This window comes from Ursus arctos, unplaced genomic scaffold, assembly GCF_023065955.2.
Source record: "Ursus arctos isolate Adak ecotype North America unplaced genomic scaffold, UrsArc2.0 scaffold_19, whole genome shotgun sequence".
In the NCBI taxonomy this organism is placed as follows: domain Eukaryota; kingdom Metazoa; phylum Chordata; class Mammalia; order Carnivora; family Ursidae; genus Ursus; species Ursus arctos.
The window spans coordinates 12969048-12993584 of record NW_026622863.1 but is presented as its reverse complement, the minus strand read 5'-3'; the positions used below and the strand labels follow the sequence as shown (position 1 = coordinate 12993584).

Genomic DNA, 24537 nt, shown 5'->3' with positions numbered 1-24537 from the left:
AGATTGAAACTTTTTAAGTTGTTTTCCTCCACCTGGGGCCATGGCCCCTCTAGGCTCGGCAACAAACAGCCGGCAAACACTGCCACTCTATTGGTGTCTTTATTCATACTCGTTGACATTTCCCATGGGGAACTGTGGGGGGGGGCGGGGCTGAGCGGGAGCCGTGGCTTGGTTTTCCTCCAGCCAGTGGAGGAAGTGATGGGGTCGGGGCATAGTACTAATAGAGGGAACAAGTGACCATCCCCACGTGGGCTGAGATGCATCGCGGAGTGACTTCAGACAACCTGAGTCCTTCTGTCAAGAAATTCCATGTCAAAGTGGAAAAATAAAAATCGAAAGAAAAGAACAAAGTGCATACGAAGCGTACCGCTAAGGTAGGAGAGGTCCTAAGGGCAGCCAGCAGTGAGAAGCCAGGTGTGCGGGGCGGCCGCGGGACCACGCCCCTATCCCACTGCCCCATGCCAGGCTGGGCTGTCGGGCCACCAGTGCCCTCTTGAGACAGTCTCTGTCTGTTGGCTCTGAGGGTGCTGTAAGCCACAGAAAGTCGTGGCGGGAGGAGAGCCTGAAGTGTGGGAGCACCAGGGAAGCCCAAGGCAGGGCTGCCTTGAGAATATCAAAGAGATTGAGAATATTGGGGGTGGCTCTGGAGGGCTGGTGGGATACAGATGGGGAGGTGAGGGCAGCTGGGAGGGGTACAGTCAGCACCGTTCCTTGGGCACAGGGCAGAGCCACTCTCCAGAACCTTAAATTACCAGGGAGGGGTGAGCACGCCGATTAACTACAGAGCTGAAGGCTGCCAGGCCCATCCAGGTCCTCCCCTGGTGCTCAGGGCTCGGTAGGCAGAAGACGACGGAGGGGCAGGGCCTGGGGGAACCAGACCCTGCTCAGCAGCCCAGCCAGTCGGATTTGATGCTTCCAAATTTCACGCTCTTCAGGCTTTGGTTCTCCAACTTCAGGTAATATGCGCCCTTGAAGAAGTAGCTGTGACCTGGGACGAGAAAGAGGGGAAGCTGTCATCACTCCATCCTCCGACATGCAAGGTTCCTGGGAGCTTTGAGAGTCACCTGCCACAGGGAAAAAGCTTTTCAACCAGAGAAGACCCCTTGGAGACCAGAGGAAGGGGAATGGCTGCGGAAGTAAGCTCTCCAAGTCTCTGCTTCTTCATCTCGAAGGTGGGGATAAAGACACCGACCTCTCAGAGCTTGTGGAGAGGACAAAATCAGATAACGTGCACTATTATTAATACAAACAACAGCACTCCGCTGAGCACGGACACCAACGAAGCACTTCCCATAGACCAGAGATGGCAAACCAGGAGACTCCTAGCCCTGTCAGGCCTACAGCTGGGTTGTATTTGGCTCACACAAGTGTTTTGTTTTGTTTTGTTCTGAATTCTGAGTAAGGTGCCAACATATAAACATCTGGAAATTTCACACGAAAATATACATTTCTCACTTCCTTTTTAAACAGCTAGACTATCTAACTGCACGGGGCCCCCATTTTTGCAGCAACCGCGAGAAGCAGATGATTGTAATGAGCCATGAACCTTCTGGTTTACCACAGACCCCACCCCTCCCTCCTGTCTGCCTGGCCTGCCTCACACATCTGCGCTACTGGCCTGGCCCCCATGGGCTTTCAACTGTGTGACTCCTGACATACATGATCTCATTTACTTCCTTGAAAAGCCCAGCACATAGTGGGCACTCCTTAGAAGTTGATTCTTGAAGATAATCCTTGACCTAGCCCCTCGATGATACACTGCTCTTTACTGGACATGTGAGACCTTTCGCCACGGCAGGTTAGGGCCATGTGCTTCGCATAAGATAGGGGCTCAAAAGAAATCTTTGTGGAATTTAATTGCAACCTCTTCTGAAAAGCCAAACCGGACCCCTTTCCAGGCCCCTGCAGACCTCCCAGAAGCCTCCTCGGGAATATGGTTTGCAGACTCCAAATGCTATCCCTTGCCGATACTGGTTGTATTTTATTCAGCGAGGGACCGGCGAATGGGAGATCTCTGCCACATCAGCCACAGGGCACGACCCAATCTGTCCTGTCTCAAATGGAGCCATCCTTCTGCTAATGGGAGGCAGTCACAAGGCCTCCTGTGGAAACTGAAAGGGCCTGGACCAAACCCCAGAATGAATCCAGGGCACAGAGCCCACGTTTCTTGTTCCAGCCGGCCTCCTGCCCTCCCCTTCCCTGGCTCCAGGCCCTGCAGCTGTGAGGGGCCTTTCTGGGTCTTACTGCCTGGAGCCGGCTGAGTGAGCAGAGGTCAGGGGTCTGGATGCCTTCCCAGCACCGGGCTGAAGGGGCTGGTTTGTTTTCCCCACCGAGCGCCGCCTGCCTCCCTGCACAATGAGGGAGTGTGTGCTTGTGCGGAGCTGGGCCGGGGCTGGGGGCGAGGAGGCATGTCCTAGAAAGCGGACAGGGGCCTGGGCAGCTCACCACTGCCCTGCAGGTCCACCACGGCGTCCAGGTTGTCGGGGATGGCATTCCAGGCATCGGCGATGAGCTTGGGGAAGCCAGGATCCATCTTCTTCTTTACTTCATTGTACCTGCAAGCAAATGGATATGAGGAAGCCGCGGCACCTCCCTAGAGGCCAGCCCTCCTCCAAACCTGGCTGGGAGGGCCCAGCTACCAGGTCCTGGCTGAGCCTGGGAAACCAGACCCAGCCCTGCTGGGAGGCCGCCAGCTGCAAAGGAAGGCCGGGCAGTCAGACTGGCTCTGGGTCCCAACCCCACAACTCATGAATCACATGACCTTAAACAATCCCGTAAAAGCAATTTGGTGACTACTGCTGACATGTAAAGCGGCGTGTTAACCACTTCCCACATACTTTCTCAGTCAATTCTTGTGACAATGCCAGGACACGGTTATACCGTGATACCCATTTTACAGACCAGAGGCTTCGAAGGGGCACCCAGCTTCCAAGTGGTAATCCAACCCGGGCCTGTCTGGCTCCAGGGCTGCAAGTTGCTCTCTGAACCTCCATTTTACCACCTGTAAAATGGGGCTGTAGTTAATGTTTTTAATTAACCTGCAGAAGAAATGAAAGAACGTATGCAAGGTGCTTGTCTCCGTATCTGCAACTTGGTAAGTATTTGGGAAATGTTAGTCCCTTTATAAACTCTGATCCCTGCTGTGTGCTGTGGTATGAGGAGCACTGGACTAGGAGCCCAAGGATAGGTTACAGCCTACGCAGCCTTTCACGGAGAGGCTTGAACTGCTGCTTCTTTATCCATCAGGTGGAGTGACAACCCACACCCTGGGAGATGATCTCACCTGGCACGGAGGGCCAGGTTACACTGCAAGGCGGTGCGGGAGTCCAGGCCCTGTTAGTCACGGGGCGGGCCTCCCGCCACTGCCGTCCCTGCTGCAGCCACCAGAGTGAGCAGTTATGCTGGGCCGTGCCCTTTATCCAGGTAGATACCCTGAGTATTAGCTGGCATGTTCTTCTTCCGGGCTAGCAATGCCACCACCTTTTTCATTTCGGGGAGAATTTTTTAAGTGCTCGGGTCACTTTGATTCCTTTGCTTCTCTACTTGCACTCAACCTACTCGTTGTTCCCTGAATACTTAATGAGCCCTCCGTCTGTCTGCCTGTGGGTAGTTCATGAATCAAGATAACGTTTTGCTCTTGTGGAGCTCATTTTCCAGACAGACCCATGTTTGAATGCCGTTCTGGTGACAGCCAGGCTTTCTTCTGCTGTGCCTTAGGGTGGATCCTCGTCCCCACGGCCAGCCTGACCACCCCGACCCGAGGCACCAACAACAGCTTCCCCTGTAAGTTCCATTCTGCAGGGGGCTTCACGTCCCCCTCTCCCTGTCACCCTGAGAACTGCCAGAAAACCTTTCCTTGATCCCAGCTGCATCATAAGACTGCTTGCAAAACCTAACATGCTTCCTCGTGACCTGGCATCCCAAAGCCATGTTTGCAGCTCAGCGTCCCAGCACTCCACCCACATCGCCTCCCAACACCCCGGCTCGGAGCTGTGTGTCCTCTGCTTGTGTCCAGTCTGCTCACAGAGGGCGGGCAAGGCAGGAAGCAATCCCATTTTATAGATGCGGAAACCAAGGCTCAGAGAAGTGAACCAATTTGCCTCCACGTTCTTTTCCTCTGGGAAGAACACGGTATCATGGCATTAGAAGGTGCTGGCTTTGCAGGGGCCTAAAGCTCTCCATTTAGCTCTCTGTCCCCAGGCTCCTACAGTGTTTCCTGCTGGCTGTCTTAGAAGTTTCTTTTGGGGTGCCTGGGTGGCTCAGTCAAAGTGTCTGCCTTTGGCTCAGGTCATGATCCCAGGGTCCTGGGATCCAGCCCCACATCAGGCTCCGAGCTCAACAGGGAGCCTGCTTCTCCCTCTCCTACTCTCCCTGCTTGTGTTTCTTCTCTCACTGTCAAATAAATAAATAAAATCTTTAAAAAACAAAACAAAACACAGACACTTGCATCCCAGCTTTTCCACGGGTTTGTATCCTTGAGACACTTCAGCCTCAGTTTCTACACCTGGAAAATGGGACTAATAATAGTATCTATCTTAAATAAGAAATAAAGGTGAAATGCATGTATGTCTGTTTCCCTCATTCTCTCATAAGCTCCACAAGGAAAAGTGTGACTAGTTCTTGACCACTGCCTCCCAGCACTCAGCTAAGTGCCTGGCGCATAGGAGATATTGAATATTCGTGGAAGCTTCCAGAAGCAGGACCTGAGTATTCCCTGGCATAAACTAGGGGATGCCAGGCTGGAGGCAGATGCTTGCATCTGTCATCGGGGGTTCTCTGTTCTCCTCCGGGGCCTCTGCAGACTGACCTCCAGTAACAATGTCTCAAGTTCATCAACCACCTCTTTTGGGAGACATATCTGTCTCTTCTGGAAACCCAGTCCTGAGCTTTGGATAAGGACTTCGGCTCTGCTGCATTTAAGTGTCACCGACCTACAGCAGGGCATCCTGGACCTCAGCTTTGGAAGGTGGGCTTGTTGCAGAAAGGGACCGGGAAGCAGGTAATCCCGCCCGAAACCCAGCAAGGCACCGCCACGGCCCACGCCCGCGTGCATGCACACACTTGTATTCACACGTGGCTACATCTGTCCTATGTGTTTACGACCACAGGGGGCACTGGAGGGCGGTTAGAGAAGTCCTTCCCACACCCTGAATCGTAGACTCTAGTCTTTATGATTTGATTCTGAGAATCACGTTTCTGTGTGTCTGTGCCTCTCACTGTCCACACTCTAAGATTTGGAGATTCAGGGTGCCTGCCACGCTGAGATGCCATTCGTAGTACGTGCTGGTGCTGAGGAGTGTTCCGGAGTCTGTGGGCGGAAAGCCCGCTCCGAGGTTTCCTGGCTGACTGTGTTCTTTCTTGAGGCTTGAGATATCCATCAGCGTGAGTTGCTAAGTGTCTTAGCAATGTGTCTGGAATTCCTCCCTGACACAGGCAACCAACTTCTGAATGCAGGGCAGCTGGGGGCGGGGAGCAGGGAAGGGGGAGAAGAGAGAGCCCTGGGAGGGAAGCTGGGCTGTTCCAGAACAGACAAAGGGCCCAGATGAAGTAGCAGCCACAGCAGGAATGCAGGAACCAGCCCCTGCACCCCCCACCCCTTCCCACTGACTGAATGACCCCGAGGGTACCGTGGCGGGACGTGGGGTTCGGGGACGGGAGACGAGGTTATCATCCTGGCCCTGTGGTCCACACACTTGCATTTAAGTAACGTACACCAAGTTATTTAATTTCTTTGGGCCACAGTTTCCTTGTCTGGGAAATGTGAAGAATTATAATCAAACTCCAGAAGTCTGGGCGGCCTTCCACTGACCACTCTTGGATATTGGGCTCCCTGACCCGTAGCCCTGACCGTGGCCTCTTGGAATTGAACCCTTTTCTTCTGATAGGAAGCTATCGGCTTCCGAACTGGCCCCCTGCCAGTCTGCACCCAAAGACACTGGGTCCGTGTCAGACACACCAGAGGGTGCCTGCTGCTTCCCGGGGGGCCCGATTTGGAGGCTCCTGCGGGCAGCTGGTGCACCCACCTCTGTCTTCATCATATTTTGTTCTCTGCACTCCCTGCCTTCACGACCCCTATTTCTGAGGATCCTGCTATCTCAGGTACAGTATAGACCAGTGAAGAATAAACAGCGTGTTCTCTGGGAGCCAGAATTCCAAGGTTCAAATCCCAATCTGCCACGACATGGCTGTGTGATTTTAAGCTAGACACTTAACCTCTCTGAACCCCACTTCCCTCATCTGCAAAATGGGAATAACAGTAACAATACTAATCTCACAAAGCCCTGGAAATAGTGTCTGGCATATAGCATCAGTAGTAGCAGCTGTTAGCTTTATTTTTATTATCCCCTTCTGCAGCGAGTCACCCCCAAATGGGAGGCTCCAGACCAGGCAGACATGGGCCCCATCGAAAGACTTCGGAGAAGGAAAGGAGGTTCTGACCAGCCCCGTACCAGCAACATGCACAGGGATGTTCACCCTTCGGGGACCTCTCGGAGGCCCTGCGACTCTGGCAGGTTAGAGGCCAGAGAGGGGGTATCCATGGCCCCAGACCACCGACCTTGACCCAGGAAACAGGAAACCACAGAGCGTCTTCTCCACGCCCACGCAGCTGGCTGGGCTGTTCTCCTTTCTACGCCCGCACCCCGCCCCTCCGCCACCGCGCCCTCGCCGCCAACCCCTTACCTCCAGAACTTGTCTCCCGCAAAGATGTAGGTCTTCTTGTTCTTGCTCCAATTAAACGCAGCATCCACGCGTTGAACATCAGGGGGCAGCCCCAGGCTGGTCAGCGGCTTGGGGTACCCTCGCTCCAGGGTGCTGGCTGAATAGACCCAGTATTCGTTCCCTGGGGCAGAAGCAAAGGCTGTGTTGGTGGCTGGTGCTGAAATCCCTCAGCCTGGCCTGTTCCTCCCGTCATCTGTCTGCCAGGGACCCCACTGTGGTCATTCTCCACAGGGACACGGGGTCCCGCTCCGTTCCGGTTCAGTGCCCAGAATCGGGACTCGCATATATGGTTTTACAAACTGCTTAGAGAAGTTGCCTGGCCGAGGAGGTGAGTGGGAGCAGTGGGGTCCCTGCAGCCCTTGTTCGCTCCCCAAGCCAGGTATGCTAATTGCCACACCTGCCATGAAGGCCTTCTCCTAACTGGCGCCCCAGTCCAGGAAGGCTCTGGGACAGCTGAGGATGGGGAGCTGGCTGGTGGAACATGTACTTGTTATGTGGCCGAGCCTCCGGCTGCCCCAGGAAGCTGTCCCTGTGCCCACAACTCAGACCAGAGCAGGCTCCTGACGGCCCTCCCTCCCCGCCACACCTTTACTACATTTCCTCATGAAAGCCTGCTTTCCCGTCTCCCCCACCAGTTTGTGAGCTCCGTGAGGGCACGGCCTGGGCCCTGGCACATGGGAGGTTCAGCTGAATGCTGAAGGAGCAGGGTTTCCCCAGTGTTGGCCACGTGACCCTACCTTGATCGTTTATACCACCTACAGACACTTTCCGTACTATTCTTTATATTTTGCCTTCAAGCCATTTATCTTGAAATCCATAGAAAGACATTTATCTTTTGGAAATAAATTCATTTTAAATGTTAAAAATGACATCGCCATTTAAAAAGTTCTGGCTAAAATTGTTGCCTGCCAAAGGCTCTAGCATCGCAAAAGTGTTAGAGGTGCTGACACTGAACTGTGATTTTCCTTCTAGAAGAGGAAGGATTTCCTTCCAGAAGGATTGAAAATTAAAAGGTAATGGAACGTCCACTCTGTGGGCTAGTGCTGTTTGATGCTGGGTGTCTGAGCCAATCTCCCAGATGCAGCCCATGCTTTCGGAACTGATGGTTGAAAGAACAGATCCAGAAAGGAGAAGGAGCGCCCACAGGTGCACAGGAACCATGGTGCAGGGCCCTGGGGAGCCGAGGGTGAGGCAGAGCCCTTCCCACACACCTGCAAAGAACACAGCCTTCTCCTCCTGTGGGGCCTCGTACACAGCATCGATCTTTTCCGGGAGCTCAGGCCAGAACGTGGCTACCAGCAGGGGCCCCATGGGCTTGTTCCGTGGTGTCACTGTCCGCCAAATGAACCTGGGGGGGGGACACAGGAAACCACACCTTCGGTCACTCTGCTGCTGTTCCCACAGATGCCTTCCCAAGCCCACTCAAAAACTTTCCAGCGATGATGCCCTCAGAGGTGGAGACAAGGTCAAAGGCACATTGGAGAAGGATTGAAGAATGGGCAGAGCCCTTCTGCAAGATGCCAGGGCTGAGATGCCACATTTTTGCTCCCTCCTCCAGGAAGCCTTCCCTAACTACCTCTGTCCATACTATATTCTTCCTCCTCTGAGCCTTTTTTTTTTTTAAAGATTTTATTTATTTATTTGACAGAGATAGAGACAGCCAGCGAGAGAGGGAACACAAGCAGGGGGAGTGGGAGAGGAAGAAGCAGGCTCATAGCGGAAGAGCCTGATGTGGGGCTCGATCCCATAACGCCAGGATCACGCCCCGAGCCGAAGGCAGACGCCTAACCGCTGTGCCACCCAGGCGCCCCCCTCCTCTGAGCCTTTTAACACTGTGTGCCTTGGAATACTTTGATTGTTTTTTAAAATGTCTTATATCTTTTACTAGATCAGAAGTCCGCTGAGGCAGGGGCCAATGGTACTCGAAGTATTTCCTGAACTGAAATGGAATGGACTCATGCACTTTGGCAAGGGTGAGAGCTATTATTATTTATGGAGGGCTTAGTAAGTGCCAAGAACTTTGTGTGTCATAAGCTCACCCGCCAGCGGACCCCATCCCCATTCTGATGAGCTTAAGCCACTGGTCTCCAAGTGTGGTCCCCAGACCAGGAGAAGGATCATGCTGGGATGATCCCATACGATGATCCTTCGTATGGGAACTGGGAAACACAACTTTGTTGGGTCCCACTCGAGACCTGGGCACCAGACTCTCTGGGCTTGGGGCCCAGCAATCTGTTCTAATAAGCCTTCCAGATGACCCTAATGCATGCCAACGTTCGAGAACCACTGGTCTAAGCCTCTCAGAGCTTAGCATTTCTTGGCAATGGGCATTGATTCAGCAGTTACTATATGATTCATGTGGGCCCAACGAGATCGAACAGACAGACTTGTAATTCACAGCTGGAGAACCTTTTGCTCTCCCGCGGGATGTGGCCAAGGAAGCCTGCAGCTTCCACAGTCCCTGGCAGTCACTGCGTGACCATGAGGGACCCAGCCGTGAGGGGAAATCAATGCAGAGGATGGCAGTGGACAAAGACATCACTGAGTCACTGAGCCTCCTTCTGCCCCTGGAGGCAGCCCCACCTCTGGACTTCGTACCAGATGAGAGCAGTTTCTCTCTGCTGTGTAAGCTGGTCTGAGCAGGGTTCCCTGTTACCTGCAGCCAGAACATCTCACCGCAGGAAGGTACCACCATCCTTATTCGGCAAATGAAGCTCAGAGAGATTATGGTACCACCAGGATTCAAACCCAGATCTGGTTTTGAGTTTAATTATCTTGCACTATGACCCTTCTCATCCCCCCAGTGCCTACCACCCATTTTTGCACATGTCCGGTGCTTAAATATTTACTGCTTAATTCAACGAACCCATCAAACACTCATCAGCATCCTTTAGAATTAGGGGATGGCTCCAAACCCGGGCCTGGGCTCTGCACCCTTTCCTAGATCCGCCGCAGGTCTCAGCTCCGAACGTGGTCAGGGCCTCGTCAGTGGGAAGTGCTCCAGGCTAAGGACAGTGCTAGGCAGCGGGGCCCCACGGTACCTGACTTCTTACTGCATTTTGAGTCTCCTCTCTCTCTCTGCATTTTGGCCATCTCCCTGTTGGCCAGAAGACTCTGCAAAAAGCAGGGCATCTACCCCCCAGCACCCAGCCCAATGCCTGGACCAGAGGAGAAGGAGGTTCACGGAAGTTCACGAGACATCTACCAGCCTCATCAGGCTCCCTCCGTCCTTCCCCCAAGCCAGGAATTCTCACATCTCTGTGGCTCAGGTCCTGCAGGGCCCCCTGACCCAAACACCCTGCCAGCCTCTCAGCTCGTCACTCCCTCCCGGATCTGCTTCTCCTTTAAAGGCCCTGGACACTCGCAGATGTCCAGGCAAGCATCTTCCAAATGCTTCTGCAACTCTGTTCCTTTTATTCAGCTGTGGACTGCCGTCAGCATCCCTGCCTCTGTTTCCCAGACCTGACTGAGGCTGCTCACACTTCAATGTGCGTAAGACTCATAGGGGAATTGGCGAAAATGTAGATGCCTAGGGCCCTGTCCCAGAGATTTCAGTCAGAGGGCCTAGGGCTGGGCGCAGAGGCCACACTCCTAACATTCAGATCCTGGAGGGCTCTGGTATAGGAGGCCACGGACCTCTCTTTGAGAATGCTACTCCAGGCATTAGGTGGCCCCTCTGCTCCCAGCACAGCATCTCCCACCTCCAGCTCTAAAGCAAAGTAGCTGGTACGGGAGGCTCCAAATAATTGTTTGTTGACAATATTACCTAATATGATCGAATACACTCACCCTGTGTCAGGCATTATTCTAAGCATCTAATCTTACAGCATCGAATCCCTACAACAGCTCCATGAAATAGGTTAGAATTTTATAGATGAGGAAATCGAGGTACAATGGAAACACATAATTAACATGCCTATAATCATACAACCAGTAAGTAGCAGGTCCCGGATTCCAACCCCGGCAATCTGGGTCCAGAGCCCATTCTGTCAACTATCACACTGGATGGATGGATGGATGGATGGATGGATGGATGATGGACAGATGGATGGATGAATGGATGGATGGATGGATGGATGAATGGATGGATGGATGGATGATGACAGACTAATGGATAGTAGATAAAGGATGATGGATAGATACATGATGGACAGACCCTTTAATGCAGTCCTAGATACTGCATGCCATTCTCTGGGAGGGCTAGGGCAGCTGGGTGAGTCTCAGCTCTTGGTTGACTGAGTCGGGGCCTTTATCTCTAGCATGAAGGGTACCACCTCTCCCCTGCGGCTACTTGCTCCTCCTACAAAGAACGATTTGGCTATCTGGGGTCAAGGCCATTCCGGGAGAAAACCTGTGGGAGCCTGGATTATTGTTCCCAATTCTTCCCTCCACCCCTATTTTAGAATTCTACATCCATGTGGGTTTGCCATGTGACCTCACGGCACCCCCCTCTACAGTAGGTGTTGGGCCTGGCCATGTGATTTGCTTCAGTCAATGGAATATTCTCAGACATGAAGTCAGCAGAGGCTTTAAATGTGTTTGTGTGGTTTGATTTGGCCTCTTGTGCTCGTCATCTGCCACAAGCAGCTGCTAACCCCAGGGGAATGAGTGACATGTAGAACGTACCCGAACCCAACCACAGGCTGAAGCCCAGACACCTAGCAGACCCACAGATTAGGAGAGAGCAAAAGAAATGCCCATTGCGGTAAGCCACTGACATCTGGAGGCTGTGTGATACACGGGACGACTGTCTACACAGGCCATTCTGTGAAGCCCCCAGTGAGTTCCCTGACCAAGGGCTGGGGGCACAAGAATAATGGAGAATGGGCAGAAGGCAAGGACAAGAAGCAAGCTCCCGCACTCACCGGTCCTTGAAGAAGAAGATCTCCCCACGGATCTGAGAGATGCCATCAAAGACAATGTCCTGCTTGCAGATCTCAGGAGTGACGGGTCCCAGAGTTGGAGTGGGGCCGGTGCCCATGCCAGTGTCAGGGGAGGCTCCTGGAGGAGGAGGACACGACCTCAGACTCTCCCCAGCTCCAGGGGCTCTCCCCACCACACTAAGCCCCCAGGGCTGCCCACCCAGCCTGCAAAGCGTCAGAAGAAATAGTATTCTGGCCTTGGAGTGAGGCCACGGGAGACACAGAGATGATGCTTGGATGTGGGGGAAGGACATTAAAGAGAAACCAGAACGCTGAGCACTGGGTACATGACAAATGCTCTTTGCTGACGTCACCCGAACCAAGTCTCATCACATCCTGGGCAGGGAGGCACCGTTACTACTCCCATTTTACAGATGAGGAAACTGAGGCCCACAAAAGTTGAGTGACTCGCCCAACCATTCAAACCCAAAGCTCAGGTTCTTAAGCCCTCGGGAGAGTCAGGGCCATCAGCGGCCGCCTCTGTGTCAAGCATCTGGTATGTGGCACTCTCTCAAGGATCCATCCCTTTGCTCCTCATGGCAACTGGCCACAGCTTAGAGATGGGGAAACTGAGTCCAGGGAGGTAAAGACCTGCTTTATCTCTTGCTCCCCGTGAGTGGCAGACACACTCGAACTCGGCGTCTCTCCCTCAATCTCGTGTTCTTTCCCGAATCCGTGTGCCCGCAGCTCTGCCTCCCAGCACCATTTCCACTACTGTGACTTGGTCCAGAACCACTTTATAGCTACTTTTTTTTTTTTTTTTAAAGGACCCACCACTCTAGTCTCATTTTAAGCATTAATAAATAAAGCACTGGTTTCAAGCTCCGGTTGAATTCTGCCTATTACACGTTAAAATAAAAGAATCAGTATGAAAACTAGACACTTTCACCCCCTGTGTCGTCAGGGCCTTTCCATATGCTGGGCAGTTCTGCCCTGTGTTTAGCTCTTTGTCCTGGATTCTAAACCTAACTTGGTGCTTGAAGCCTGGTGACCCTGGGCCAGGAGGGTCACCTTCCTCGGGCCTCCGTTTACTCACCAAGAAAATGGGAAGCCGGCTTCTCCCCTGCCGAGCTCAGGCAGCGGCTCCGGGCAGCCGAGAGCGTCATGAATGATGGTGTTATTTGGAAAGGAAAAGGACCATCCAAAGGGAAGGGACTAACCCTGGGAGGGTTGCTCAGCTATCCCCAGAACAGATCAGCACTCCTGCCTCTTGCCTTTATCTCCTGCCGTCCTGGGGAGTCCTGGGCCTCCATCCCAGGCTGCAGGACCTCCCCAGGCCCCCATCCGGAGGCCCCCACGCAGAGGGTTACCATAGAGCTCTTGAATGCCCTTGATGTCGTCATGGGACAGGCGGAAGTTCTTCGTGTACGTGTAAATGGGCGCCATCAGGGCTCCAGGGTCCTCGGAGTGCTCCAGCCCCATCGCGTGGCCAAACTCGTGGGCTGCCACCAGGAACAAGCTGTACCCTGAGGGCCACAGGAGGGGAGGGGGCAGAGAGACAGGGAGAGAGATGAGAGAGAAGCAAGGCTCTGGCCCCTGCAACAGGGACTTTGAGGACATCGCATGGTGGGGCTGAGAGCCGCATAGGAGGCTCGTATGGATTCTTTCTTCTGAGAATTCTGGGACCAAGAGACCATGCCCATTGCTTTCAAGTAGGGTCAGCCCAAGTCCCTTTGTCCCTTTCCAGGGTGGAATTCTTGGGAGCTATGAAGGAGAGCAAGAGACAGCCGCAAATCCTCTACTTCAAGTCCCACTTGTTAAAAATCCTGTTTGCTGGCTCTTTGTGTCTCTCTACAAAGAGCAGGGGCAAAACCTGCACTTCAGGGTCTCCAAAGAGGTAAGACAGCAGGTCCACCATTTCTTTCCCGGGAAGCAGTAAAAACCACTCTCCCTGGGAGTGACTGCCCAGGCTCAGCCACGGAGGGCAAACCCCATTGCAAACCCTGTTGTAGGATGAACTGTGTCTCCCCAAAAGATAAGTTGAGTTCCTAACCCCGAGCACCTGTGAATGTAACCTTGTTTGGAAATAGTATCTTCACAGATAAATTAAAAGAAGTTATATTGGGGTAGACGGGGTTCTTAATCCAAAGTGACCTGTGTCGTTCTAAGAAGAGAAGACACGCTGAAGGCCATGTAACAAAAGAGGCAGAGACTGGACGATGCAGCCTTCCGAGGGCATGTGGCCCTACCAAAGCCTTGACTTTAGACTTGCAGCCTCTGAAATGCACAAGAATAAATTCCTGCTGTTTTAAGACACCCAGTGTGTGGCGCTTGGGAATGACAGCCCTGGGAAACTGATACACGCCACCAGGGTACCACACCAGCTCTGGAGTCCCGAGCCGCTCCCACAGAGGTAGACTCCGACCTTGAGGTAGAAACTGGAGCAGAGCAGGTCATATCAGGCTCACCTGGCCATCTGGGGCCACCAGGGAGCCTTGAGCCCAATGCCACCAGGCCCTGCCGACTAGAGTGGGCACAGTGCCCCCGGGCAGGCTGCTCACTGCACTGACCTCGTGGTAAGGTCCTGGTCTATCTCCTGGTCACTCTCTTGCTCCAGCCTGTGTGCCCTGGAGGGCAGAGAGCTGTCTCAGGTGGCTCTGTCCTCAGCACTCAGCACTGTCACAGATCCCCCATTCACAACTTGGCAAAGGATGGCGTCGAAGGGGCAAGGAGGGCTCTGGGGGCTCTCTTGTGTAGCGTGGAGGGTGGTGTTGGAGGACGAGGCTGCTTCTGTTTTCCTCCCTTCTCCTGCCCATCCAGCTCCTTGAAGGCAGGAATGCCTTTTCCACGGGAGCAGGAATGCCTCATAGGGCCGCATTCTCTGGTATAGGGTACCCTGTGCCCAGCACTGAATGATTGGGGTAGTAAGAACCCCACCTGGAGGGGTGGTCAAGGTGGAGGGGAAGGGCAGCATTTCCACGGACAGGCAGGACCTCCGCCAACACAGTGTCTCTACCAACACAGGTGGGTGTCTGGGGGTGGGGGGGCGGTGTCTATGCCTGAGGTGGGGGGGGGCAGGAAGGTTTCCGGGGCAGGGGCGGGGCGGTGTCTGGTGTTTCTGCCCAATGGTCGGAGCCTTGTACCTTGGTCAGGGCAGAAGCCCCATTTGCGGTCGTCGTCATAGTTGGCCGTGGTCGCGCACCACATCTTCCCATCGCTGCGGCCCGCACTGGTGCAGCTCTCGTGCTTGTTGCCCAAGAAAGTGAAGGGGAAGACACAGGGGGCGCCTTCCGAGTTCCCGCCCACAGTGGACATGGCTGTGGAGAGAGGGACACGGGTCAGGGGGCCGCAAGGCACCTGAGGTCACCCCCAGGGAATGACACGATGCGGATGTTAGCGAACCACGCTCCCCGGGCCCTCGCTCAGCCCTGGGCCCTGGAGAAGGCACTTTATACATGTCTCTACGTCCCTGTGCAGTAGGGACTGTAGTTACCCCCGTTCCTTGGATGGGAAACTGGAGCTCGGGGAGATTAGGAAAGCTGCCCGAGCAGCTACGGCTAGAAGTGTCAGGGCCAGAGTCAAACCCACGCAGCCAGATTCCAGAGCTTTAATCAGCCTTGCACGGATGGGGCCAGGGGCACCAGACGCAGAGGGGCTGGGCAGAGCGAGTGGTGCCCACATACTTCCTTAGACCGCGAGCTCCCTCACGCAGGAGGACCCGCGTGGGGTCCCTGCAGAAAGCAGGTGCTCGCTTAAGATCCGCTGGAGGAAGCAGAAGGAAGCAAGGAAGGGAGGGAGAAGAAAGGAGGCAGGAGTCCTTACTGCAAAACAGAAACCCGAGGCTAGAGATACAGAGGAGAGCAAAGAAAGGCAGGCGAGAGAGACTTCAAGATGAGACGGAGAGAGAGAGAAACAATTACCAGGGAAGCCCAGGGAACGTGGGCCATTCAGACAAGGTCCCGAGCTGGCCGGACATCAGGCATCCCCAGTTTGGCTCAACGGGCTATTGGTGCCCGCCGTCGGTCCTGATGTGGGTGCCCATGCTGTCCCAGCCGCTAAGTACTCTGGCTGGCACCCCCATCCTGGGGAAAGGAGGTGAGGGTGGGGGGGCAGGGTGCTGGCCCTGAGGGGCGGGGAGAGGCGGCGACACCCACCTGTCTCGGGGCAGAAGCCATACTTCTTGTCGCGGTCATAGTCCTCGGTGGTGCCGCACCAGCGGTAGCCGTCCGTGCGGCCCTCGGTGGTGCAGCTTTCGTAGGATGTGCCCTGGAAGCGGAACGGGAACTTGCAGGGCTGTCCGTCGGCGTTGCCACCCATGGTGAACAGGGCTGGGGGGAGGGGGAGAGAGGGGAGGGGTGCAAATGTGAGAGGCCACCGCCTGCCTGGCCGAGGAGCAGCGGGGCACCGGCGTGGGCACAGCACTGGTGGCCAGCGAGGTGGTAGCATCCTGAGAATATTCAAAACCGTCTCTAGTGGTTGGTGAATTGTTGTTTCTCCAGGTTCCTGGAGAGCATTCCTGCCTCCCTGGCCAGCTCATCCCTCCCCTGGGACCTTAGGGATGCCTCCTTCAACCCACCCAAACGTCCTCCTCCCATCAATGAAATGGTTAAAACCAGGCACACAGCACGGGGTCTCCAGAGCCTGGCCCACAACCCCAAGGTCACTGTCCATGCTGCCTGACCATGCCCATGCCATGCAGATTGTGGCTGGCAGGACCACAAGAGTCTTTCCATTGGACAGATAGGAAAACAGCTCTCAGAACACAGGCGCGCGCGCACACACACACACACACACACACACACACACACAGAGGAAGCTTCACCTCCCTCTCGACCCCAGGGGCTTTCCTGGATGGCCCTGCTGTGGTCCCTGCAGGAGAGAGAGGAGGAGAAGAGGAGAACGGAAGGGAGGTGGTGTCTTCCTGTGTGTCTTCCTTTTAACGCACACTCTGAGCTCCCACTCCAATCTCCCCAAGACAGAGGCTATGACTGGAGAACTGGGGGACAGTGGGGTTCAGAGTCTGGGCTTGTCTGTCTTGGGTTCTCCCCCTGCTCCCCCATGCCTTCACCCACCCCAAAACTACAAAATGGTGTGTCTCTAGAATTGCCAACTAGCAAAACCACAAGTGCGTAACAAGGACCATCTGTGCGCAAAGGCGCCAGAGGTGATCTCATCAGCCCCCGTTAACTCCACTATGACCAAAGTGGGGGCCAGGGATCACAGGATCAGGGCCCCCTATCCTCACTACTCCCCTCTCTCCAACCAAGAGACCTTCTCCACACCCGAAACAATGAGACTCAGGGAAGAGACAAAATTGAAACCAGATGCCATGGTGGCTTCAGAGAAGGAAAGGCAAAGTGTTAACCTCCACGGAGGCCAGCCTCTGCCTCTGGCCTCCCAACAGCTGCATGCCTACCACCCAGGAAGCCCCCATCTTCTTTCAGATCCTGCCCCCAACAAGGATAAAGAGAAGCAGACACTGACTCAGCAGTCAGGAGGGGCTGAGTAACCAGAACATCTATCCCAAGACCCAAACACGTGCGTGTTGTACGTACTTGCATCTGGCCAAAGACCAAGTAAATGGCTAATGGCCAACGCAGGGAAAAACCAAACTTATGAATTACAGCTGTTTCCACTTCTACGATCAAGGCATTCTGTTCTGATCACAGGGACTGACACATGGCAGGGTTAACTCTGCTTGAATCCCTACTGGGAAATGCAAGATACATAAAATGCTTTTGTTTAAAAGTTTCTGACTTATTAATGGTCCATGGCTTGAACTCTAACTTAATACAAAGTATCGCGTGAGCTTTGGTATTAAAAGCGTAAACAGGAACACGATTAACCAGCTCTTTGTTCCTTTCCTTCTGTTAAGATGGCTGGGGCTCGGTGTTCAGTTGCCATGGGGTCAGAGAGATTCCCAAACGTGTAAAATTACAGCCGAAAAGACAGAGGCATATGTAGATCAAAGAATCTTTACAGGATGGAAAAGAAACACGTATTTACAAAACTAATTTTTGGATTTTCTCCCATAGCCTCCCAGTTTTCTGGGCTTTCGACCTCTAGAATCCTCCAATCTAATGATGGGACCAAATATGAAGACGAACAGGCTGTCTTTTTATGATTTCTGGTTATGAAGTGTGTCTCATTGTGAAGGATATATTAAAAAAGGATTGAGTGTGTATGTCAGTACCCTTACCCCTTTAAACACGTCTCCCTCTATATGGTTTCAACATGTCTGAAAATGTGATGTCCCAAGCATTGGCAAAAACACATACAAAAATACTGAGTCAGGCCTATTGCCTTTGCCAAGACACAGAGACGCAAACACAAGCAAGGACAAAGACCCGGAGAGGCAGATAGGGAACAGCCCCCACGCCCAGATGTGTGTGTGTCTCACACACACACACACATACACACACACACACACACACACACACAGGAAGAGTCAGCATCAGAACTGGGAACAGCGGCTGAAATTCCGAGGGCTGGTGTCCCCAGGCCAGGGAGGGTATCAGCCCCAGGGTCTGAGTCTTGCCTCCCAATCCTAGTGCTGGGCTTCCGATCTGTCCCCCAGCCTCTCCTCATGTCCTTGAGGCCCCCGTCCTGGCCCGGGGTGGGGGGGGCGGGTAGAGAGTGGTTCTAGAGAGAACCACTGGGCATTGTAGTAGTTCTAAGTTCATTCTAATGCACATTAGGAAAAAAAAAATCATTAGCACATCAAACCTGTGATTTCACAAATATTATTGCTAATGGCAGAACAAACCAAGCAAGCGATTTAATGAAAGGATCATGAAAATAACTGCGAGGACGAGGACACAGCCGTGGCGCACGCGAGCATGGTGGAACCTGCCGGAAAGAAGTGGGGGGATGCTGGCTGCCAGGTAGCGTCATGCCTGCGGAGGAGTGGGAGGGCAGGGGGAGAGGCGGGGCGAGCTGGGGAGGTGGAGCCGGAGGAGGAAAGCCTGGGGCAGGCGGCCGCTCACCTTCGTGGGGGCAGAAGCCGTACTTGCCGTCCTTTTCGAAGTTGTAGGTGGTGGAGCACCAGAGGAAGCCATCGGAGCGGCCGGTGTCCGTGCAGCTGGTGTACTCCCGGCCGTTGAACAGGAAGGGGAACTTGCAGTACTCGCCGTCGGCGTTCCCGTACTTCACGCGGACCACTGAGGACAACACGGGGTGGAGGGTCAGCCGCTCCGGGCGCTTCTTTGGAGACCGGGATTCTGACTCAGCGGCGTTATGGGATCTCCCTCCCACTGCAAGCTCCCTGGTCCCATCAGAGCAGATGGAGGGCCCCGAGGTGGCCAGGGAAGCCACGGTCCTGGTGGCCAGGGACAGTGAGGCACGCAGAGGACCGGAGAGGAGACCCGGCCATGACTCGGCTGTTCACTTTCTTACCTTGTCCTTCTCCCAGGGTCCACAGCTCATCGTCGTCAAAGTGGGAGTCTCCCCCGACGCCGGGGCCCGGGGCAAAGGCATGAGCCAGGAGCCCGTCCTTGCCATCAAAAGGGTATCCGTCTCCATGCTCTGCAACACATAGGGTCTCAGCTTCCAGCTGCCCCAGCTGGGCCCGGAAACCCAGCCACACCCTGTCCGTGGTCCCTTGGCCACTCTGACATCCGTCCCCTTCCCTGTCCCAGTGTGACTATCCAGCCCTGGGAGCACAGCGTCTCAGTAGAGTTTTCTTGACTTGATTATTACCCTCCTACAGTCTACACCACCCTCTCAAGCCTGTATGGCCCCCAGTGTCTCTCTACTGCTGATCTTCACTGCCTATCCGATGCCAGTGACATCATACCTACCTGCAGACTACCGTGCCACACCCATGTCCTCACCGCTCTCTCACTATCCCTCATCTGTACTGTTGTCTGTATCACCCACGCCACAACCACATGGCTGATTCAGCCCTATCGCTTACCCTCAAGTCATACCATCACCAATATCGACAACGTTAACCCTCACGTGTACTTTGCCACCCAGGTGCACACCACCCACCCACGGGTTGCCTGTGCCCGTGTCATTTACCCACATTGCAATACCACTCGTAATGTCCACACCACTTACCTTCATGTCTACACTGCCACCGGCATTCACAAGACCAACCCACATGGTGTCCTCGGTCCCAGGTTCTAGCCCACTTCCTCTGACGTCTACACTGCTCTGCTGTTTCTGACCCCTCTCACATCTAGAACGCAAGTCTACACTGCTCCGCTGTTTCCGACCCCTCTTACATGGAGAATGCCTCAGTGTCCACCAGCAATAGCCAACAGAACTTTCTGCAGTGATGGGGATATTCTTTGTGCTGTTCAATTCAAGAGCCACTCATCTCACGTGGCCACTGAGCAGCTGAAATGTCACTAGTGTGACCAAGACACTGAATTTTCAGTTTAATTTTAACTAATTTAAATGTGAATGGCCCTGCGGACGTAGCGGGTACCATGCTGGGCGGTGCAGACAGACCACCTGCTTTCAGGATTACACTGCCTCTAGTGTCTACCCACCATCACGACACCTGCCCCCACGTCCATGTGGCTGCCCACATCTTCTACTCTCCTGCCTAAGCTCTTCTCAGGACCCCAGGTCCTTCTAATGGCCAGACCGCCCCTTGTCTCCACACCGGCCCTCTGCTGACCCCTCTTCTGCCTACCCCAGCGGCCAAAGTTGATCATGATGTCAGCCTCTCCATCGTGGATACGAGAAAACCGTAGCGGGGTTACATCACTCCAGACTTGGAAGGCGCGAGCAAAGGCATCATCCACCGTCTCGGGGTCCAGGTCAGGCGTGTAGCCAATGATCCTGCAGGGGGTGGAAATGCGTGGGAGTGTGTCTGTGTGCACAAAGCAATGGGAGTGTGCATAGCCACACTAGCATGCTCGTACATGCCCAAGTGTGTGCGTGCAGCTGTGTGTGTGACCATGGATGTGTACGAATGTGCGTGCACATGTGCAGTTTGGGACTGTAAGGAGTGCACAGGTTTCTGCCTGCACGTATGAGTGTGCATGAGTGTGTATGCACGGGCAGGCGTATGTGTGTGCGTGTGGAGCAGAGCTTACTGGGAGAACAGCCCACCCAGAATGCCTTGAGCTTCCGTGGAGTCCTAGACCAGCCCACATCTCCACGCCCTGGCTCAGGAGTCTCCTTCCTCACCTCTGGCTGGTGGGCGGGGAGGCATGAATAGTGAGTGCATTCAGGGCTACGGGGCAGGGATCTCACCCCTGGAATCCAGCATGAGACATACAGAGCAGAGCTCTCAGCCCAATTAACAACCAATGATAACAACTCTATGATAGAATATAAAACTCAATTAGCAGCCAGTCATCAAATCCCTCCAACCGCCCTAATGAGCCCATCTAAGAACAACGGTGACTCGCATGCCTTACGCTCTCACTGTGGGCTGGACGCTGATATATATCCTGGCACCCCATTATATATGTGACCAGGCTTAGTTCCCAATGAACCTATGAGGAAGGTTGTGTTTTAGCCCCATTCTGTCGACTGCAAAGCCTGAGCTCTGGAACCCAAGTAGCCCGCTGCCCCAAGGCTAGTAAGTGTGAGATTCAAGCTCTGGTCTGACTCTAGTTCCTGAGAACTTTGTAGGAAACTCCTTAAACTGCCAGGCCCCCACCGTGTACTCCCCGGGGCCCCGGGAAGGGAGACCGCAAGGCCCAAGGAGACCCAGTGTCCCACAGCCCAGGCGCCCTGCCTCCGGCCGCCCTGCCTGGGCACCTGTATGTGATCTGGTTCTTGTCCCACTTGGGCTTGCGGGGGAAGAAGTTGTAGTTGGCCACGTCGGGGTTGCCGCAGCGCGGCTTCCTCATGGTCTCGATGGTGCTCTGGTCCAGTTCCCCCGTCTGGGGCAACCCGAAGAACTTCTGCATCTTCTTCAGCGTGTCCTTCAGCACAAACAGGTTGCAACTCTCCTTGGGGCAGCCGTAGAAGGTGTTCAGATATTGCTGGAAGAAATGAACGCCCCGAGGCCAGCAGCCACGTGAGGATGGCATCCTATGGACCCAAGTCGTCCAGGACCCAACGGTCCTGGGTAGAATCCCGGGTTCCAAACTAGCTCTGTCGCGCACTAGCTGAGGGACATAGAAGCTGTAACGCGTGACCTGGGGCACGTGTTGGGTGCTTGCTATATGCCCCACATAGCGACTCTATAATGCAGTTATTCTAACTCTCATACAGAGGAAGAAATTAAAGCACAGAGAGGTTAAGAAGCTTGCCTAAGATCCCACAGCTCACAAATAGCAGAGGTGGATTCGGACCCAAGCCATTTGGCTCCAGAGCCCATGCTCAGAACTAGAACTCCCTGCCAGTCTCCTTTACCTCCCGTCTCTCTTAATTCACCTGACTGCTGATGACAGTGGCATTTCTCACTTTCCTTGCAAGGAGATTCAAGGCTTATGTGCCTGGACTCTAGCAGCAGATAGACCTGGGTTCAAATCCCGGAGCTGTCATTTCTAAAAAGAAAACCATCCTGCCCTTGGTGCTTACTGAGGTCTAAACCAAGCAGGGCTCTGGGCAGTTTCAGGGACCAGCCAGCTTATTTATCTGTTCAACAAATATTTTTTGACTCCCACTGTGTGTCAAGCCCTGTGCCAGTACTGGGGAGAAACTGGTGAACACGGCAGATGTTTCTAGTATCCAGGGTTCAAATCCCAGTGCGGGGCTGCGGATGGACCACAGTCAATGCAAAATTGGATGTGTGATTTGTGCTGTGTTGGAATGATGAAAAGAACCCGGAGACCTTATTACAGGGGTCCCAACCTTGTTGAGGGGTAGTTAGGAAAGGGGAATACAGAGTATAATAGTAGTGACAATGAGAGTAATAACAAAGGTTATCTCTTGTTGAGTGTTTACCATTCCCAGGTACCCTTCAAGGTGTCCAGGATTACCTCCCCCTTAACCCTGAGACCCCACTATCATGCTGTTTGCAGAAGCAGCTCAGATTGCGAAGTGAGGTCACTTCCCCAAGGAGGCCAGTCGCTCGTGACTCCCTGATGCGAAGCCAGGCAATCTAAGTCCAGAGGCGCTCCTCAAGTCTCCCCCTGCATGGCCTCTGGGCAACATGCACTTCCACGTGCTGTAGGAGGTGTGGGGACCCATGGAGCTTTGTTAGGGCTCCAAAGCTCACCCTCAACCCACAGCCACCTCATCAGGCAAGACAGCTCCAGGCCTTTAAAGTAAGTAGCCCCCTAAAAATGTAAGGTCTCCCAACCCGTTGACATAGCAGGGACGGAGGCCTATATGCAGGGAAAGGGAGTGGTGGGGTCACATCCCGAGAAGGGGTTCCTAGGGTGACCAGAGGGTACAAAAGTCTTGTCTTGGGCCAGTTGGGGACCAGGATGAAGAAGAATAGGAGATTTCTGGGGGGTGGCTGAAAGAGTAAGGAAGCAGATGTCTTGTAGGCTGGGAGACACATCTGGAGGGGTCCCTGCCCCTGAGGGGCTCACAGGGTGAGAGGAAGCCCCCAGCCCCCTTGTGTAATGCTGCGGTGGGTTGGTCAGGGGGGAGCTCCTCCGGCCAGCCCAGAGCGCTGGCAAAACAACCTCTGAGCCACAGCTCGGAGCCCCGCCAGGAGGGAGGGCTGACTGGCTGAGCTCCGGCCTGCGCCTGGGGCTCTGTCCGCCCCTGCCCCACGCGCCAGGGCCCTCGTGTGCCTGCCCCTCCCTGTGCCTGGCCAGCCAGCTCTCTCCTCCCGTTCTCCAACCCCTCTGGAGAAGTTCGAGGAAACTTTCCGAGGTGCAACCCTTGACCCTCCAGGCCAACTGGTTCATTGAGCCAGGTGAAAAAGATGTGCTCTCTGCTTCCCTCCTGCCCCCAAAACTTGCCAAAAGATCCCCTCCAGGGCCTCTCTCCAGATGTATGCCAAAGGTTCCTTGATGTTGGCCAAACTCTGCTTTGCCCTGAGTTCCTAGCCACATGCGTGCAAAAGTTAACCCAAATCGTGTGCCAAACGACCCTCTTCCCAAAGTCTCACAGGGGTTCAAAAGATCTTCCATTTTCAAAAGAGACCCCTTTCAGGCCTTTGGCCAAAGGCCTACAAAGATGCTTGCCAAGGGCCTGTTAACCAAGCCCCCAGATGTGTCCAAAAGTTGTTTACACAGCGGCCCCCTTGCCAAATCCCCCAGATACTAGACAATGCCGCCGTTATTTACAATCGAGGTCCCTTCCAGCTGTTTCCAAAGCATTCCCTGCCCTACCACCACCTCGGCTTCTCAACCACCCTGCCCACCACCCTGCCGGTCTCCAAAGTTGACAAGTTGTTTATCAAAGGCCTTCTCCAATTCCTAAGGCTCCCCTACGGTTTGCAAAAGAGGTCCCTCCTTCAGCTAGCCAAAGACCCCCCCCCCCCCAAGCCATTTCCTGAAGCTCCTCCCCACGCCGCGTGCCCACCGCGGGGGTGGCCATTCTGGAGACCCCCATTCCCCGAAGTTTCTCCGAACTTGACTCCCGGAGGCAGGCGCTGCAACTCACCACAGCCAGCTCTTTGTCCGTTTTGGGGGCGACATCTCCAGGGAACTTGATGATGGGCGAGGGCGCGGCGGCGGCGCGGCCCAACAGGCAGCCCAGGACGCAGAGCGCCCGCAGCGGGCCGGCGAGCGCGCCCCGCGCCCCTCGCGCCTCGGTCATTGCGCTCCCGGGCCCCGCGCGTCGCCCGGGGGGTCGCTGGCTCGGTGCGTGTGGCCGCGTCGCCGCCTGGCTGGCGCCTGCTCCACCGCGCGGCGCTGCGCTCCGAGGGGCCGCTCGACTCGGTGGCCTCGGCTGGGCCCGGCTCAGCGGCGCATGGTCCGGCCTCCGCGCCCCAGCCCGCGCCGCCGCCGCCCGTTCCCGCCGCTGCTGGCAGTCCCTTTGTATGTTTCAAGCCCCAGATGCGCAGCCTCCAGCCACCGCCGAAGTCTGGAAGCAGCGGAAACAAGGGAGGGGGCCGCCGCCAGATGTGGCCTGCTGGGCTGGG

The 24537-nt window shown here is 54.6% G+C and overlaps 1 protein-coding gene across 1 annotated transcript; it reads right to left on the bottom strand.

Annotated features, from left to right (window-relative positions):
- Nucleotides 1-80: 80 nt before the first annotated feature.
- Nucleotides 81-24537, bottom strand: MMP2 (matrix metallopeptidase 2). The gene is made up of 13 exons (XM_026494777.4): nucleotides 24057-24537; nucleotides 21306-21532; nucleotides 20227-20375; nucleotides 18978-19106; nucleotides 18569-18742; nucleotides 15737-15910; nucleotides 14726-14899; nucleotides 12953-13108; nucleotides 11586-11721; nucleotides 7932-8068; nucleotides 6682-6841; nucleotides 2446-2555; nucleotides 81-988 (listed from the first exon to the last, which is right to left on the bottom strand). The coding sequence occupies exons 1-13, from the start codon at nucleotides 24210-24212 to the stop codon at nucleotides 885-887; spliced, it is 1986 nt and encodes a 661-aa protein (XP_026350562.2). The 5' UTR covers nucleotides 24213-24537; the 3' UTR covers nucleotides 81-884.

What these genes read in the sequence shown, in the direction of transcription:
- MMP2 (XM_026494777.4), bottom strand. Translation starts at nt 24,212, where the DNA reads ATGACCGAGGCGCGAGGGGCGCGGGGCGCGCTCGCCGGCCCGCTGCGG. An exon ending in GATCAACTTTGGCCGCTGGG is followed by an intron (nt 19,107 to 20,226) that starts GTAGGCAGAAGA and finishes TATGTGTTGCAG; the next exon opens with AGCATGGAGACGGATACCCT. An exon ending in GCGGGAGACAAGTTCTGGAG is followed by an intron (nt 2,556 to 6,681) that starts GTAAGGGGTTGG and finishes ATTTGCTTGCAG; the next exon opens with GTACAATGAAGTAAAGAAGA.